This window comes from Gadus chalcogrammus, chromosome 18 (assembly GCF_026213295.1).
Source record: "Gadus chalcogrammus isolate NIFS_2021 chromosome 18, NIFS_Gcha_1.0, whole genome shotgun sequence".
In the NCBI taxonomy this organism is placed as follows: Eukaryota; Metazoa; Chordata; class Actinopteri; order Gadiformes; family Gadidae; genus Gadus; species Gadus chalcogrammus.
In genome coordinates this window covers 135,898-155,496 of record NC_079429.1, presented here as the reverse complement: position 1 = coordinate 155,496, position 19,599 = coordinate 135,898, and the positions used below count along the sequence as shown (strand labels likewise).

At 53.6% G+C, this 19,599-nt stretch overlaps 2 protein-coding genes across 3 annotated transcripts; one reads left to right on the top strand and one right to left on the bottom strand.

The window, feature by feature from the left end:
* Positions 1–449: 449 nt before the first annotated feature.
* On the bottom strand, positions 450–19,502 carry LOC130371694 (katanin-interacting protein). The gene is made up of 17 exons (XM_056577551.1): positions 19,488–19,502; positions 18,056–18,520; positions 17,764–17,968; positions 15,866–16,633; positions 14,220–14,428; positions 13,620–13,707; positions 10,735–10,912; positions 8,570–8,738; positions 7,451–7,602; positions 6,103–6,167; positions 5,860–5,970; positions 5,244–5,383; positions 5,041–5,142; positions 4,802–4,962; positions 3,982–4,067; positions 1,878–3,883; positions 450–1,634 (listed from the first exon to the last, which is right to left on the bottom strand). Exons 1-16 carry the CDS (start codon positions 19,500–19,502, stop codon positions 3,831–3,833), a joined length of 2,967 nt encoding a protein of 988 aa, XP_056433526.1. The 3' UTR covers positions 450–1,634; positions 1,878–3,830.
* On the top strand, positions 765–2,887 carry LOC130371246 (cytochrome c oxidase subunit 6B1). Of its 2 annotated transcripts, none has more exons than XM_056576953.1 (4): positions 765–871; positions 1,234–1,344; positions 1,538–1,638; positions 2,120–2,887. In XM_056576953.1, the coding sequence occupies exons 1-4, from the start codon at positions 835–837 to the stop codon at positions 2,171–2,173; spliced, it is 303 nt and encodes a 100-aa protein (XP_056432928.1). In that variant the 5' UTR covers positions 765–834; the 3' UTR covers positions 2,174–2,887. The 2 variants fall into 2 exon arrangements, with proteins under 2 accessions (XP_056432928.1, XP_056432926.1); XM_056576951.1 differs by having other exon boundaries at positions 812–883.
* Positions 19,503–19,599: the final 97 nt, after the last annotated feature.

Sequence of the window (19,599 nt, the reverse complement as noted above, 5' to 3'; positions counted from 1 at the left end):
TCTGGCTTTTCTTATCTTTTTTAGATAGATAGATAGATAGATAGATAGATAGATAGATAGATAGATAGATAGATAGATAGATAGATAGATAGATAGATATATAGAGATATATATATATATAGAGATCTATATATAGAGATATATATATATAGAGATATATATATATATATCTCTATATATATATAGAGATATATATATATATATATATATATATCTCTATATATATAGAGATATATATATATATATAGATAGATAGATAGATAGATAGATAGATAGATAGAGATATATATATATATAGAGATATATATATATAGAGATATATATATATAGAGATATATATATATATAGAGATATATATATATATATAGATATATAGATATATAGATATATATAGATATATAGATATATAGATAGAGCGAGAGGCACAGAGAGAGACACAGACAGTCCTTAATAAATATATTTATTACACGGCTCTAACCCTAAACGAAGTTATTTTTTCGTTTTGGCAAGTAGTTGTGTAATAAGCGGGATAGAACGTCGCCGGGCAATATCGCCGACGCGAAGGTTCGCCCTGTCGGGCCTTATTTTCCGGATAATGTTCAGGTCATCATGTTCTATACATTATCCCTTAAATATATTCACGCTTCCACATGACGCTATGTGTGAGGCTATCCAAAGCGACGCAGACCGACCGCGTGTGATCAGACCGGCCGCCTGTGATCAGACCGGCCGCCTGTGATCAGCCTGGTTCACGTCAGTCGTTCGGGCGTGTCCTTGGCCGCCATCACGTCGCCGCAGGACCGCACGTTTTACCTGCTGCGTGTCTCACCTGCTATGAGTTCTAGCGTCACTCTGAACCAGCGTCCTGCAGGTAAAACACTCGGTACTACTTTCTATATCTTGCTACAGCATATAGGCAGACATATCGAATCTTTCAATTTCAATTGTATTAATTATAATGATCAAATACATGCCAATTTAAATACCTGTTGTTACCTTTGTTATAAGGACACGTATAGATGTTAATGAACAGGGAGGAAAGAGCTCGAGGTAAACACCTGTCAATCATCTTTGTGGTTGACTGACAGGCTCACGTTTCTGTACTAGGCCTAGCTATTTTTGTTGTAGAGCATGCTATTCAATCAAGACAACAAACTCATTTAATTCATTGGTGTCTTGCATTATTGTCTATTATCATTCACAAATGTATGTTATTATTATTTATTTTTTTAGGTCTGAAGATGGAGGACATTCAAACCAAACTCGACAATTACCGAACGGCTCCGTTTGACGCCAGATTCCCCAATCAGAACCAGACCAAGAACTGCTGGTCTAACTACCTGGGTAAGCCTCAAATCATCAAATAAATGCTCCTAAAAAGAATACAAATTCATGCATGCTATTTTTTGTTAATTCGCTAAGCTCAATACATGAATATGAGTACATCTTTTAAGTATGCTTTTTTAATAGTGCTCATCAAAGTGAAGCTTGCTGTCTAAAGGTACCTTCCTCGCGGCTCTTGTTGTTTTACATTCAGACTTCCACCGCTGCCAGAAGTCTCTGACGGCCAAAGGAGTGGACGTGACTCCGTGTGACTGGTACAGGAGGGTGTACAAGTCCCTCTGCCCCATGTCCTGGGTAACCATTAACATCACACACACACACACACACACACACACACACACACACACACACACACACACACACACACACACACACACACACACACACACACACACACACACACACACACACACACACACACACACACACACACACACACACACACACAGTGATGAGCGGACTGTGACCATCAGATTGAGATTTTATTTCGGTAGCATGTTCATGTGTGAGTAAATATATTTTAAATCACTCACCATGCGTGATCATTGGGGTAGAACACAAACCAGCGATTGTTTTGAAGTTCATAGTCCACATTTTAGTCGTGGATTTGAAACCCTTCAGAATGGTTAAAGGACCAGAGGAAGTTCGTAGCCAATAGTGTCTCTGCCGTTCGTAGCCAATTGCGTCTCTGCCGTTCGTAGCCAATTGCGTCTCTGCCGTTCGTAGCCAACAGCGTCTCTGCCGTTCGTAGCCAACAGCGTCTTTACCTCCTCAGGTCCAGAAGTGGGAGGATCAGCGAGCGGACGGAACCTTCCCAGGAAAGATATGAGCTGAGGGTGGAGAACACTGTCAGCCCTCCACCACCTGCTGCTGTTAACATGGGAGCCAGCAGACATTATTCAACGGAACAAAGTCTGATTAAAACGCTTCAATTATTGAATATCATGGAGCTGTTCTTCCTTGTTTTTCCCGTATTGAATATAATTAAAAAGAATAAATCATGTTGTGTAGTTTTTAATATAAATATATATGAATATCTTTCCACAACCCACTTTCTCAAGACTACAATGCATGAACTCATAGCGGCCGGGTTAGGGTTAGGGTCGGCCATACCTTAACCCTAGCCCCCTAGGGTTAGGGTCGACCTTACCTTAACCCTTACCTTAACCCTAGCCCTAACCTGTTCGTGCTGAGCTGTCAGTCCACAACAAACTCAGAAACGTTGTTCCCCATTTTTTATTAACACTTAAATAATCCTACAACCAATGTACACACGAATGAACAAGCTAAAAAAATAAGATGTTGACGCGAAAAAAACTACGAAGAGAAGATAACATATTGAGATGAAATACATAAAACTGCATTTTATTGATGTGTGAATGAACTTCCTCCTGTCAAATGTTTCACATGTTTTAGTTACCTCAGTCAGTACCACACGAAAACAAAGAAACAACTATTACAAGTAGTGGAACTACAAGTACAACTTTTCCCCCATTTGTAATCTATTTTCCCTTTGAGGTATCTTAATAGTGCATATTAAAAATATCAAATGTATCCGTCAGCTAGACCAAACCATGACTGGCAATTTATAATCATTCAACATCATATAATTCTGCAAAAATCTTTCTCTTTAATGGAAAACAATGAATCCATAAAGGTCACTTTGAGAGAATAAGGGTATAGACTGATACGGTGGTTAGAGTGAGTCTATTGTGCTCCCCTTGTGAGGTGACAGACTGACGGCTGCATAGCGATACGACGGGCGGAGTCAGCAGGAGGGTGTGCTCGTTGCCATGGTGATGGACTTCAGGTGCACCGTTGGTGAAGAGAACGTGTGTGTGTGTGTGTGTGTGTGTGTGTGTGTGTGTGTGTGTGTGTGTGTGTGTGTGTGTGTGTGTGTGTGTGTGTGTGTGTGAACACCAACCAATCATGTGGGGAGGGTGCAGCCAACAGCATGAGTCACATGACCTGGTGATGAGCAGGAAGTAGAGCAGGGCCACTTTGCCCCAGTGGTTACCCTGGCGACGTGGGCGGGGCCCCCGAGTGGCGGCGACCTGCTGTCTTGATAATCTGAGGGAGTGGCCGTGATGATAGGGGGAGGGGCCAGGGGCTCTGATTGGCTGCTGGTCAGTACCTCCTCTTAGGAAAGGGGGAGGGGCCAGGGGCTCGGATTGGCTGCTGGTCAGTACCTCCTCTTAGGAAAGGGGGAGGGGCTCTGATTGGCTGCTGGTCAGTACCTCCTCTTAGGAAAAGGGGAGGGGCAAGGGGTCTGATTGGCTTCTGGTCAGTACCTCCTCTTAGGAGAGGGGGAGGGGCTCTTATTGGCTGCTGGTCAGTACCTCCTCTTAGGAAAGGGGGAGGGGCCAGGGCTCTGATTGGCTGCTGTCAGTACCTCCTCTTAGGGGAGGGGGCGGGGCAAGGGCTCTGATTGGCTGCTGGTCAGTACCTCCTCTTAGGGGAGGGGCCAGGGCTCTGATTGGCTGCTGTCAGAACCTCCTCTTCCCCCCTGCGTCCGTCATGCAGGTCTTCGGCCTCAGGGCTGAGCGGGCGCAAAGAAACCAAAGGTTGGTGAGTTTAGTTAAGGGTTAAGGGTTAAGAGGAACGTGTTCGATGGCTTCAGCCATGACTCAGACTCACCCGGGTCTGCAGTCGCTTTCTTCTTGTTGTGATAAACAATCTGATTCTCATTGGTCAGCTTCACATCCTGGTCCTCCACGAAGTTACTGCAGGGCAAAACATAAGGGGGTGAGAGAGAGAGAGAGAGAGAGAGAGAGAGAGAGAGAGAGAGAGAGAGAGAGAGAGAGAGAGAGAGAGAGAGAGGGAGAGGGAGAGAGAGAGGGAGAGAGAGAGAGAGAGAGAGAGAGAGAGAGAGAGAGAGAGAGAGAGAGAGAGAGGGAGAGGGAGACAGAAGGGAGAGGGAGATGGAGAGAGGGAGAGGGAGAGGGAGAGAGAGAGGGAGACGGAGATGGGGCGGGGGGATGAGGGGGAGGGGGCTCCAGGTCCTACAGGAGGTATTTGGTGAAGTGACTACAGTCCACCACTAGGGGGAGCCGGTGGGGGGGTTGGAGGTCTGAGCTGCTACTCACTGAGGGGGGGTCCTGCTGCCACGGGGGCTGGGGGGACAAGAGCACAGCTCAGACCACCAGGAGGAACCGCTGGCCCTAGCCCTACCCCCCCTGACCCCTAACCCTACCCCCCCCCCCCCACCCCCCCGACCCTAACCCTACCCCCCCTCCTGACCCCTAACCCTACCCCCCCCTGACCCCTAACCCCTAACCCCACCTCCCCCCCCGGAGGCTCCTGACTCCAGGGGGGTCTCGTCCGCTTTGGACTTGTGTGTTGAAGGGACAAGTCGGCCGTCCCTGGTGTGATGCACCATACCAGGGGGGGGTCCCACAAAGGGGGGGGGGTCCCACTAAGGGGGGGGGTCCCACTAAGGGGGGGGTCCCAGTGGTACCTGATGACGGTGTTCCTCTCGCGGTGGGTGATGCCGGCGTCGTCGGTGAACAGGATGGAGTGGTAGGGCACCACGGGGTCGCAGGTGGGCAGGATGCCGCGGGACACGGGCCCCACGCTGGGCAGGACGCCGTTGTAGACCAGCAGGTCGTCCACCAGCAGCTGGATGCACAAGAACAAGAACCTCCGTCGCTCGGTGTTCTCCAAGAGCAGAACAACCTTTTGGATTCAGGGCCTCACCCCAAACTCCTTGACCCCTCGCGCCGGCGTCTTGGAGTAGTTCCACAGCTTGATCATGGACACGGTGACGGGGCGGTCGAAGATCACGTACACCCGGTTCACCTGCCACACGACACGGGCCGGCTCAGGGGGTAGGACGATGCACGTGGGATCTTACATTGAGACAGAAGACCACCATAACACATGAGCCCCCCCCCACCCACCAGGCCGGGCAGCACGGGGGCGAGCCAGGTGTGGTGTCCGTCCAGGTTGCTGTTGTCTCCGTCCACCAGTCTGTCGGGGGTCCTGACGTCTCCGCTCACACCCTGCAGCACGTTGACGCTGTCTGGGAACGCAGCGATGTCTGGGGGGGCTGAGGAAGACTGCTGGCCCTGAGGAGCCTGACCCTAACCCTGACCCTGACCCTGACCCTAAACCTGACCCTAACCCTAAACCTGACCCTAACCCTGACCCTAAACCTGACCCTAACCCTAACCCTGACCCTAACCCTGACCCTGACCCTAAACCTGACCCTAACCCTAAACCTGACCCTAACCCTGACCCTAAACCTAACCCTAACCCTAAACCTAACCCTGACCCTAAACATGACCCTAACCCTAAACCTGACCCTAACCCTGACCATAAACCTAACCCTAACCCTAAACCTAAACATGACCCTCACCCGAAACCTAACCCTAACCCATGGGGCTCATTGTATTGTTCTCCTAATACCCTGAACTATTTACCAAAAAATAATGTGCATCAAAGAGCCCAAATTGTACAAAAGTAAATAAAGACTCTGAATTGAATAATTGCCGATCAGTGGTAACCTTTGGATACTGTTGTCAGTGAGGCTGATCTTCTGGTGGTTCTGGTCGTAGAACTCCAGGCCGTTCAGGCCCGTGTAGTAAGGGTCGCCCCAGGTGCTCAGCAGCTGCAGCTGGAAGATGACTGCGGGGTCAGAGGTGAAGGAAACAAACCCTCACACATGTCCTTCAATAAACACACGGAGGACACACAGCGATTCAACTGGACCCCATGTTTCTAATCCCTTGAGTCCCAGCATGATGGTACAAAGGATACAGCCGCAAGGCATGATGGGAGCCTCGTAGTCCCTGCTGGCCAGCTCCGGTGTGGGCCCGCCCCCTCTGAAGGGATCAACAGGACACGCATCAGAGCCAGGAACGGGCTGTGGACGCCCAGCCCTAAGGGTCCTGGGGTCGAGACCCGTGTCAACAGTTATGTCAACAGACGGTATAGCTAAGACATGGACGACCCCGTATTCTACAGTGTGGGGTAGGACCCCGTATCCTACAGTGTGGGGTAGGACCCCGTATCCTACAGTGTGGGGTAGGACCCCGTATCCTACAGTGTGGGGTAGGACCCCGTATCCTACAGTGTGGGGTAGGACCCCGTATCCTACAGTGTGGGGTAGGACCCCGTATCCTACAGTGTGGGGTGCGACCCCGTATCCTACAGTGTGGGGTGCGACCCTGTGTGTCCGTCAGTGTGGGGTTCGACCCCGTATCCTACAGTGTGGGGTAGCGTGAGGGGTGTGATGTGGTGTGAGGGGGTGTGAGGGGTGTGGAGGGTGTGAGGGGTGTGGAGGGTGTGAGGGGGTGTGAGGGGTGTGGAGGGTGTGAGGGGGTGTGAGGGGTGTGAGGGGGTCTGAGGGGGTCTGAGGGGGTGTGAGGGGGTGAGGGGTGTGATGTGGTGTGGAGGGTGTGATGTGGTGTGGAGGGTGTGGAGGGTGTGAGGGGTGTGATGTGGTGTGGAGGGTGTGAGGGGTGTGGAGGGGGTGAGGGGGTGTGAGGGGTGTGGTGTGGTGTGGAGGGTGTGAGGGGTGTGGAGGGTGTGAGGGGGGTGTGAGGGGTGTGGTGTGGTGTGGAGGGTGTGAGGGGTGTGGAGGGTGTGGAGGGTGTGGAGGGTCTGGAGGGTGTGGAGGGTCTGGAGGGTGTGGAGGGTGTGAGGGGTGTGGAGGGTGTGGAGGGTGTGGAGGGTCTGGAGGGTGTGGAGGGTGTGGAGGGTGTGGAGGGTGTGAGGGGTGTGGAGGGTGTGAGGGTGTGGAGGGTGTGGAGGGTGTGGAGGGTGTGGAGGGTCTGGAGGGTGTGGAGGGTCTGGAGGGTGTGGAGGGTGTGAGGGGTGTGAGGGGTGTGGAGGGTGTGAGGGGTGTGGAGGGTGTGAGGGGCGTGAGGGGTGTGGAGGGTGTGAGGGTGTGAGGGTGTGAGGGGGTGTGAGGGTGTGAGGGGTGTGGAGGGTGTGGAGGGTGTGGAGGGTGTGGAGGGTCTGGAGGGTGTGGAGGGTCTGGAGGGTGTGAGGGGTGTGGAGGGTGTGGAGGGTGTGAGGGGGTGAGGGGTGTGGAGGGTGTGAGGGGTGTGAGGGGTGTGGAGGGTGTGGAGGGTGTGAGGGCCGCGGGCCCTGCTCTGCCTACTGGTAGTGAGGCTCCCTGGGGTTCTGCAGCACGTCGATGAAGAGCATCTCCTGGGCGAAGTCGAAGTGGCAGTGGCCCAGGCCCTTACGGATCAGGAAGCCGTCGGCGGGGGAGATGGCCACGTCGTCCAGAAACATGCGGATCACCTTCACCTGCCGCCAGCAGCAGACAAACACGTTATTAACAGTCAGGAAACCAAAGAAACCATTTACTAAGAACTAAGGATACTGGTGGGCTCATTTTGATAATTGTTGCATCACAAAGAGATGAGATTTTTTTCATTATTTTCAATATTACCCTCATTATTCACCTATTCCATAAAGAAGAAATGCCAAAACCAGTGCAAACACAAGTTCAGTCAAACTCCCTCCTCCACAGATTAAACAAATCCTAAGGTTGCCTGGCTCCACATCAATAATCCAATATTAATGTCTATAAAGAACGTGTTTGTATCACAGAAGAGCCTGCCATTGGCTGAAACTCAGCCGACCTCCTGTCATGATCCGGTCAGACCCGGTCTGATCCGGTCTACCTGCTCTGATCCGGTTAGACCCGGGTAGACCTGTCAGACCCGTCAGACCCGTCGGACCCCTCGGATCGGGTCACCAGTCAGACCGGGTAGACCAGTCGGACCCTGAGACTAGACCCAGCTCAGCCCGCGGTACGAGTCCTCTGGGTCAGGGTCAGGGTCAGGGTCGGGTCGGGGTCAGGGTTAGGGTGAGGGTTAGGGTCAGGGTTAGGGTCAGGGTTCACCCTGCGGTACGAGTCCTCTGGGTTGGGGTCAGGGTCAGGGTCAGGGTCGGGATTAGGGTCAGCGTTCACCCCGCGGTACGAGTCCTCTGGGTTGGGGTCAGGGTCAGGGTCAGGGTAAGGGTTAGGGTCAGGGTTAGGGTCAGGGTCAAGGTCAGGGTCAAGGTCAGGGTCAGGGTCAGGGTAAGGGTTAGGGTCAGGGTCAGGGTTAGGGCTCACCCCGCGGTACGAGTCCTCTGGGTCAGGGTCAGGGTCAGGGTAAGGGTTAGGGTCAGGGTCAGGGTTAGGGCTCACCCCGCGGTACGAGTCCTCTGGGTCAGGGTCAGGGTCAGGGTAAGGGTTAGGGTCAGGGTTAGGGTTAGGGCTCACCCCGCGGTACGAGTCCTCTGGGGACTTGTTGTAGTTCCAGACCCGCAGTCCGGCGATGGGCTGCGGCCGCAGGAAGGAGACAGTGAGCGTGGGGGGGGGCGCCCCGCTGGAGAAGGGGACCAGCCACATGTGGTGGTCCTCCGTGGTGAGGTTATGACCGTCCACAAGCCTGACACGCACACACACACACACACACACACACACACACACACACACACACACACACACACACACACACACACACACACACACACACACACACACACACACACACACACACACACACACACACACGAAGGAGGAGGAGAGAAAGAGGGAGACAGTTACATAGAGACAGCTATATTTAGGCTCAGTCTGCGCCTCTCTGTCAGAGGGTCGTCCTGGTAGCCGTTTTGTTGACGGGTAAGGGGTGAGGGGCGGGGCCAACAGCCCCTTGAAGTTAAGATTTTCGATGGGCACCCTTGCAACGCTCCAGTTGTGACTTGCTCCCAAAATACCTTGCGAGAAAATGGAAAATAAAGAAAAATCCTAGGCAAGATGGCGGGCGGTAACTGGGTCTTGAATGGTTGTGGTCCCATTTCGTAGCGGTATAGGGTTAAGGGTTTGGGCCAAGGGGTGTAACGGGATTTGGGCATTATTCTTCAAACTAAACTCCCTATAGAGTGGTGGAGTCACGCCCCTTCCGGTAGAGCCCATGGGACCTATGAGATCGAAAAATATGAATGGGTTACAATGGAGAGAAAGTAATTATCTTCTGGTACCAGTCTTTATATGCCCCAGATTACACACACTGTATGTTGTTTGTGGATTTAAATAATTTTTCATGCAAAGAAAACTAAAAGAAATCACGAAGAAGTTTGATTAGATTGTGTGAGGCCGCTTTGTGAACTACAGATCTTCGTTGCTCTCGACGCGAATGATATACGTCACCACCCTTACTTTGAACTCCGGTACAGACATGGCGATCTCTGCTCCACTTCACCGCTTTTTTCCAAGGGGAGGATAAAAGCATCGAAAGAGATGAAAACCATTATAAGTCGGGGCATGTGGAGAGTTTCAGTTATGCCGATGGGGAGATTGTCGGTCTTGTCCACGCCAGTCGCAGGGACCGTGACGTCACATACGAGACGTGTAGTCTTTCTCATTGTGTTTTCTATACAGCCTTTAACTGAACAATTGCACAATAAACGGTCAAACTCTTGACATGAAAAATAATAATTTAAATCCACAAACAACATATGTGTAATCCGGGGCAGATAAAGACTGGGACCAGAACATAATTAATTTCTCTCCATTGAAACAAATTCATATTATTCGATCTCATAGGTCCCATGGGCTCTACCGGAAGGGGCGTGACGTTGCCACTCTATAGTACTATGTTACAGTGTCATGTTACTGCGTCATGTTACTGCGTCATGGTACTGTGTGTTCTACTCGGTACCTTGCACCAGATAGACAAGGTCATGCGGAACCTGGCTTCTCCAATGTTGATTGTGTACACTATCAGACCACTAAAGGACCCAGTGTACACTATCAGACCACTAAAGGACCCAGTGTACCCTATCAGACCACTAAAGGACCCAGTGTACCCTATCAGACCACTAAAGGACCCAGTGTACACTATCAGACCACTAAAGGACCCAGTGGACCCTATCAGACCACTAAAGGACCCAGTGGACCCTATCAGACCACTAAAGGACCCAGTGGACCCTATCAGACCACTAAAGGACCCAGTGTACACTATCAGACCACTAAAGGACCCAGTGTACCCTATCAGACCACTAAAGGACCCAGTGTACCCTATCAGACCACTAAAGGACCCAGTGTACCCTATCAGACCACTAAAGGACCCAGTGTACCCTATCAGACCACTAAAGGACCCAGTGGACCCTATCAGACCACTAAAGGACCCAGTGGACCCTATCAGACCACTAAAGGACCCAGTGGACCCTATCAGACCACTAAAGGACCCAGTGTACCCTATCAGACCACTAAAGGACCCAGTGTACCCTATCAGACCACTAAAGGACCCAGTGTACCCTATCAGACCACTAAAGGACCCAGTGTACCCTATCAGACCACTAAAGGACCCAGTGGACCCTATCAGACCACTAAAGGACCCAGTGTAACCCTAACCTAATGAGGGCCGAGGCCTCGGGTCTTACTTGTCCAGCGTGCGGGCGTCCAGGCCGTACCCGGGCAGCTGGTTGAGGTCGGAGGGCGAGGCGGTCACCATGCTGAGGTCCAGCGGCAGACTGCCCCCGTCCCGGCCCACCACCTCCAGCCCGGTCAGGCCCAGGTAGTGGGGGTCCCCCCAGGTCTGCACCAGCTCCAGCCTGAGGCCTGGGGGGGCAGAGCACTCAGCGGGGGGGTGTAGAATGGCGAGGTCCACACAGATCAACACTGATTGGCTAGAGCTAATACAGTTAGCTCTAGACCAAGTTCACATTTTATTATTATGACCTGTCCCTCAAAATACAAATACAGTAGAAGAAGAGGATAGATACAACTAGTATTAGTCCTATAAACTATGAAACCATAATAAACGTATCAACAGGTGGTGGCGCAGCACTCACATCTCTACTACATCTCTACTACATCTATACTCACATCTCTAGGGGGGAGGTGGTGCTCACATCTAGAGAGGGGAGGTGGTAATCACATCTAGAGAGGGGAGGTGGTACTCACATCTCTAGAGGGGAGGTGGTGCTTCAATAGAGGGGAGGTGGTACTCACATCTCTAGAGGGGAGGTGGTACTCACATCTCTAGAAGGGAGGTGATACTCATATCTCTAGAGGGGAGGTAGTACTCACATCTCTAGAGGGGAGGTGATACTCATATCTCTAGAGGGGAGGTGGTACTCACATCTCTAGAGGGGAGGTGGTACTCATATCTCTAGAGGGGAGGTGATACTCATATCTCTAGAGGGGAGGTGATACTCATATCTCTAGGGGGGAGTCGGTACTCACATCTCTAGAGGGGAGGTGATACTCATATCTCTAGAGGGGAGGTGGTACTCACATCTCTAGGGGGGAGGTGATACTCATATCTAGAGAGGGGAGGTGGTACTCACATCTCTAGAGGGGAGGTGATACTCATATCTCTAGAGGGGAGGTGGTACTCACATCTCTAGGGGGGAGGTGGTACTCACATCTCTAGAGGGGAGGTGGTACTCACATCTCTAGAGGGGAGGTGGTGCTTCAATAGAGGGGAGGTGGTACTCACATCTCTAGAGGGGAGGTGGTGCTTCAATAGATGGGAGGTGGTACTCACATCTAGAGAGGGGAGGTGTTACTCACATCTCTAGGGGGGAGGTGGTACTCATATCTAGAGAGGGGAGGTGGTACTCACATCTCTAGGGGGGAGGTGGTACTCACATCTCTAGAGGGCAGGCGGTACTCACATCTCTAGAGGGGAGGTGATACTCACATCTCTAGAGGGGAGGTGATACTCACATCTCTAGGGGGGAGGTGGTAATCACATCTCTAGGGGGGAGTCGGTACTCACATCTCTAGAGGGGAGGTGGTACTCACATCTCTAGGGGGGAGGTGGTAATCACATCTCTAGGGGGGAGTCGGTACTCACATCTCTAGAGGGGAGGTGGTACTCACATCTCTAGGGGGGAGGTGGTAATCACATCTCTAGGGGGGAGTCGGTACTCACATCTCTAGGGGGGAGGTGATACTCATATCTAGAGAGGGGAGGTGGTACTCACATCTCTAGGGGGGAGGTGGTACTCACATCTCTAGAGGGCAGGCGGTACTCACATCTCTAGAGGGGAGGTGATACTCACATCTCTAGAGGGGAGGTGATACTCACATCTCTAGGGGGGAGGTGGTAATCACATCTCTAGGGGGGAGTCGGTACTCACATCTCTAGAGGGGAGGTGGTACTCACATCTCTAGGGGGGAGGTGGTAATCACATCTCTAGGGGGGAGTCGGTACTCACATCTCTAGAGGGGAGGTGATACTCATATCTCTAGAGGGGAGGTGGTACTCACATCTCTAGGGGGGAGGTGATACTCATATCTAGAGAGGGGAGGTGGTACTCACATCTCTAGGGGGGAGGTGGTACTCACATCTCTAGAGGGCAGGCGGTACTCACATCTCTAGAGGGGAGGTGATACTCACATCTCTAAAGGGGAGGTGATACTGACATCTCTAGGGGGGAGGTGGTAATCACATCTCTAGGGGGGAGTCGGTACTCACATCTCTAGAGGGGAGGTGGTACTCACATCTCTAGGGGGGAGGTGGTAATCACATCTCTAGGGGGGAGTCGGTACTCACATCTCTAGAGGGGAGGTGATACTCATATCTCTAGAGGGGAGGTGGTACTCACATCTCTAGGGGGGAGGTGATACTCATATCTAGAGAGGGGAGGTGGTACTCACATCTCTAGGGGGGAGGTGGTACTCACATCTCTAGAGGGCAGGCGGTACTCACATCTCTAGAGGGGAGGTGATACTCACATCTCTAGAGGGGAGGTGATACTCACATCTCTAGGGGGGAGGTGGTAATCACGTCTCTAGGGGGGAGTCGGTACTCACATCTCTAGAGGGGAGATGTTACTCACATCTCTAGAGGGGAGGTGGTGCTTCAATAGAGGGGAGGTGGTACTCACATCTCTAGAGGGGAGGTGATACTCACATCTCTAGGGGGGAGGTGGTAATCACATCTCTAGGGGGGAGTCGGTACTCACATCTCTAGAGGGGAGATGGTACTCACATCTCTAGAGGGGAGGTGGTGCTTCAATAGAGGGGAGGTGGTACTCACATCTCTAGAGGGGAGGTGGTGCTTCAATAGAGGGGAGGTGGTACTCACATCTCTAGAGGGGAGGTGATACTCATATCTCTAGAGGGGAGGTGGTACTCACATCTCTAGGGGGGAGGTGGTGCTTCAATAGAGGGGAGGTGGTACTCACATCTCTAGAGGGGAGGTGATACTCATATCTCTAGAGGGGAGGTGGTACTCACATCTCTAGATGGGAGGTGGTACTCACATCTCTAGGGGTGAGGTGGTGCTTCTCTAGAGGGGAGGTGTGGTACTCACTCTTGCCGGTATACACCCCAGGATTGAGCTCCATGCTCTGGGCGGGCTGCTGGTGCCAGGCCGTGCCAGGGCCCAGAGTCGGCTCCAGCTGGAGGATGTGGAGACAGGTTCAGGGTAATATGTCTACATATGAAACTACCAGGATCTGGTATAGGCGTATATTTTGGCCTCTTCATCGATTCTTGATATACCACAATTTACCGTTACAATGAGAACTTTTATAATGAAATGATATACAGTATATCACACCACATCGCATTAGGTTATTTATACTTTGCCCTTACTCATTCAAACTGGAATACGAATAGATATCCATAAGCACATTACTCTCAACGTACACTTCTAATAATACGAGGCCGTTCCCTTAAGACACCAGCGTTCCCCTCCCTGGGACAGAGACCCTCTGTCAAATACACTCAGGAACACAAACGCTTTTACTGTGAAGGCAAGCTGGGTCAAATACACTCAGGAACACAAACGCTTTTACTGTGAAGGCAAGCTGGGTCAAATACACTCAGGAACACAAGCGCTTTTACTTTGAAGGCAAGCTGGGTCAAATACACTCAGGAACACAAACGCTTTAAGCTCTAGGGGGCTGACCTCCAGGTCCTCCTCCCTGAAGCCGGCCTGGGTGAAGGGTCTCTCCTCCCCCTCGCCGTCCGCCGTGCGGGGGCGCTGCAGCTCCTCCTCGGGGGCCAGGCCGTCCGGACCCCCCCCCTCGCTGGGGAAGGTCTCGTCGAAGCGCGACATGGCCTCCAAGATGTCATCGTCCGTGGTGAACAGGATGGTGTCCCCGAACTGGTCCAGACCTGGACCAGAGACCAGTAAGGACTACATCAGAGGAACACCTGGACCACACCTGGGCCAGAGACCAGTAAGGACTACATCAGAGGAACACCTGGACCACACCTGGACCAGAGACCAGTAAGGACCACATCAGAGGAACACCTGGACCACACCTGGACCAGAGACCAGTAAGGACCACATCAGAGGAACACCTGGACCACACCTGGACCAGAGACCAGTAAGGACCACATCAGAGGAACACCTGGACCACACCTGGACCAGAGACCAGTAAGGACTACATCAGAGGAACACCTGGTCCACACCTGGACCAGAGACCAGTAAGGACCACATCAGAGGAACACCTGGACCAGAGACCAGTAAGGACTACATCAGAGGAACACCTGGACCAGAGACCAGTAAGGACTACATCAGAGGAACAGCTGGACCACACCTGGACCAGAGACCAGTAAGGACTACATCAGAGGAACACCTGGTCCACACCTGGACCAGAGACCAGTAAGGACCACATCAGAGGAACACCTGGACCACACCTGGACCAGAGACCAGTAAGGACCACATCAGAGGAACACCTGGACCAGAGACCAGTAAGGACTACATCAGAGGAACACCTGGTCCACACCTGGACCAGAGACCAGTAAGGACCACATCAGAGGAACACCTGGACCAGAGACCAGTAAGGACTACATCAGAGGAACACCTGGACCAGAGACCAGTAAGGACTACATCAGAGGAACAGCTGGACCACACCTGGACCAGAGACCAGTAAGGACTACATCAGAGGAACACCTGGACCAGAGACCAGTAAGGACTACATCAGAGGAACACCTGGACCAGAGACCAGTAAGGACTACATCAGAGGAACACCTGGTCCACACCTAGACCAGAGACCAGTAAGGACCACATCAGAGGAACACCTGGACCAGAGACCAGTAAGGACTACATCAGAGGAACACCTGGTCCACACCTAGACCAGAGACCAGTAAGGACCACATCAGAGGAACACCTGGACCAGAGACCAGTAAGGACCACATCAGAGGAACACCTGGTCCACACCTGGACCAGAGACCAGTAAGGACCACATCAGAGGAACACCTGGACCAGAGACCAGTAAGGACTACATCAGAGGAACACCTGGTCCACACCTGGACCAGAGACCAGTTCTCTTTAAACAGGGGGTTCACTATAAACAGGGGGTTCACTAGCTCTTTAAACAGGGGGTTCACTATATACAGGGGGTTCACTTTAAACAGGGGGTTCACTATAAACAGGGGGTTCACTTTAAACAGGGGGTTCACTTTAAACAGGGGGTTCACTATAAACAGGGGGTTCACTTTAAACAGGGGGTTCACTATATACAGGGGGTTCACTATAAACAGGGGGTTCACTTTAAACAGGGGGTTCACTTTAAACAGGGGGTTCACTATTAACAGGGGGTTCACCTCCAGACAGCGTCCCCGACGCCTTAGCGATCTCCCCCCGGAAGATGCAGCTACCGTCCAGCACCATCTCCACCTCCTTCACCCCGCGGAACGAGTGGATGCGGGACTTGTTGTAGTTCCACACGCGGACCATGGCCAGGCGGCAGGCCGCCCCCAGGTCCAGGTACAGGACGTGGCTGCGGCCGGGGGTGTAGGGGGCCAGCCACAGGTGCATGTCGTCCTGGGTGCGGTTCACCCCGTCCAGCAGGTTGCTCACCACGCGGGGGTCCCTGCCGTAGGCCGGCAGGACGTTGATGTCCGGCGGGTCGGCCCTGATGAGGGCGGGCTTCAGGGGCTCGCCGCTGGAGCTGAACACCTCCAGGCCGTTGAGGCCCACGTAGTGGCGGTCCCCCCAGGTGGACAGGATGTGGACCACCAGCCAGCGGCCCCGCGGCAGCACCGGGATCTCGAAGTCCTCCTCCCGCTCCGCCAGAGCTTCGTCCTCGCCGTCCTCACACGGCGGGGGGGGGGCGCCCCCCGGGGAGGGGCCGGCGGCGGCCGGGGGGGCGAGGGGGTCCCCGGGGACGGGGGTCCGGAGCGGGGCCCGGCCCTGCCGCCGGAGGAACTCGTCGAAGATGTCCCCCTCCAGGCCCATGTTGGAGATGCGCCCGCGCTGGCACTGGTTGAAGCGCAGAAGGGAATCCCAGGACTCCCGCAGGGTGTGGTCCTGCTGGCGGCCCGCCTGGGGGGCCCGCTGCCTCCGGGGGGCCACCAGGGAGAGGGGCTCGTCTAGAACCCACACACACACACACACACACACACACACACACACACACACACACACACACACACACACACACACACACACACACACACACACACACACACACACACACACACACACACACACACACACACACACGTAGGTGAGCCCAGCAGAGGACTGACCCCAGAGGACCTCATTCTGGTAGCTGAATTAGAGAACCCTAACCATAACTAGAGAACCCTAACCATAACTAGAGAACCCTGACCCTTACTAGAGAACCCTGACCCTAACTAGAGAACCCTAACCCTAACTAGAGAACCCTAACCATAACTAGAGAACCCTAACCATAACTAGAGAACCCTGACCCTTACTAGAGAACCCTGACCCTAACTAGAGAACCCTAACCCTAACTAGAGAACCCTGACCCTAACTAGAGAACCCTGACCCTAACTAGATAACCCTGCCCCTAACTAGAGAACCCTGACCCTAACTAGAGAACCCTAGCCCTAACTAGAGAACCCTGACCCTAACTAGAGAACCCTGACCCTAACTAGAGAACCCTGACCCTAACTAGAGAACCCTAGCCCTAACTAGAGAACCCTGACCCTAACTAGAGAACCCTGACCCTAACTAGAGAACCCTGACCCTAACTAGAGAACCCTGACCCTAACTAGAGAACCCTAGCCCTAACTAGAGAACCCTAACCCTAACTAGAGAACCCTAACCCTAACTAGAGAACCCTAGCCCTAACTAGAGAACCCTAGCCCTAACTAGAGAACCCTAGCCCTAACTAGAGAACCCTAGCACTAACTAGAGAACCCTGACCCTAACTAGAGAACCCTAGCCCTAACTAGAGAACCCTGACCCTAACTATAGAACCCTGACCCTAACTAGAAAACCCTGACCCTAACTAGAGAACCCTGACCCTAACTATAGAACCCTGACCCTAACTATAGAACCCTGACCCTAACTAGAGAACCCTAACCCTAACTAGAGAACCCTGACCCTAACTAGAGAACCCTAGCCATAACTAGAGAACCCTGACCCTAACTAGAGAACCCTAGCCCTAACTAGAGAACCCTGACCCTAACTAGAGAACCCTAGCCCTAACTAGAGAACCCTCACAGAGGAGCGCCGGGGGGGGGGGGGGTACCTGCATCGCCTCCCTGTTGCTCCTCCGTCTGCCGGGTGGGGGCGGGGCTAGCGCCGCGGGCCAAGCTCCGCCTCCCGCTGACGGGCCGGTCCGCCCTGCGCCCCCCCTCCCCCAACAGGTCCCCACCCGGGGGATCCAGACCCGTTCTCGGAGCGCCGCACCCCCGGTCCCCCGCCCGGCACGCCCGGCCCGGGTCACAGGCCAGCTCCGGGAGCAGGGAGGGGGTGGGAGAGGGGGACGGGGAGGGGCCCGAGGGGGAGGGGCCCGAGGGGGGGGGGGCCGATGGGGGCACCAGCCAGAGAGGCCGCTCCCTCTCCGGCGCCGCCCTGCTGGGGGGCTGCAGCCACTGGGGGCCCGCCCTGCAGGGGGGGGGCTGGGTGGTGACTGTCGCCATGGCTACAGTGAGTGAGAGAGGCCCCTCGGACCCCGAGAGGTCCAGGGGGTCCCGGGGGTCCTTCTCTGCGGGGGAGTGGCGTGGAGGGGAGGGTACGATGGGCGGGAGAGGGGCGATCTGCGTTCCGTCCTGCGCGTCCCCCCCTCCCTCAGGGCCCCGCTGGTCGTCGTGGCGCCGGGGGCTGCCCCCTCCCAGGGGGCTGCCCCCTGGCGCCGGGCTGGTGGCGGGGGCCGGGGGGGGCATCAGGTCCACCGCGGTGCTGTAGTCCAACACCTGGTCGCCGCAGCCCTTGGCCAGCTCGCCGTCGTACGCCAGCATGCTGTTGAGGTAGAGCTTCACGTGCCTGGCGCCCACATCCAGGTTCTGCAGAGGAACACCGCCTTACTCAGACTGAAGGAACCTTCACCCGAACCTGGGGGAACCTTCACCTGAACCTGGGGGAACCGTCACCTGAACCTGGGGGAACCGTCACCTGAACCTTCACCTGAACCTGGGGGAACCGTCACCTGAACCTGGGGGAACCTTCACCTGGACCTGGGGGAACTGTCACCTGAACCTTCGGGAACCTTCACCTGAACCTGGGGGAACCTTCACCTGAACTCAAACTGGAGCAACCTTAAGGGGAACCTACGGCCCTCAGGGGGGAACCTACGGCCCTCAGGGGGGAACCTACGGCCCTCAGGGGGGAACCTACGGCCCTCTGGGGAACCTAACCTTTACCAATGCTTTTCGTTTCACATTCAGTTTACTCTAACAACAGTCCAACTGCCAACTCAGAAAAACACAAAACCTTGCAGGCTGTAAACACACACACACACACACACACACACACACACACACACACACACACACACACACACACACACACACACACACACACACACACACACACACACACACACACACACACACACACACACACACACACACACACCAAAGAATGGGAGTCATTTGAAAGTGAAATCCTAGCCGAACACACCAGAAGCACCCAGCACATGCCCAGTGTAAAGATATATCGCTCTACGCAGACCGGGAAGGAGTCGAAGCTACCACGAAGCTAGGCTAACAGCAAGCTAGGCTAACGGAAATACATTCATGCCTGTTCTGAGACTCAGTTAGCCAACCGCTAATCCAAACCACAGTGGACTGATTCACTCACACACACACACACACACACACACACACACACACACACACACACACACACACACACACACACACACACACACACACACACACACACACACACACACACACACACACACACACACACACACACACACACACACACACACACCCACCCCCCCCCCCCCCCCCCCCCCCCCCTCACCAGCTGAAGGTCCATCCAGTGAGAGGGCAATGGGCAGAGTGGTAGTGGGCAGAGGGCAGAGGGCCGTCCCAGGGTGCAGTGGGCGGCGAGGGGCCGGCTCTCTCTCAACGAC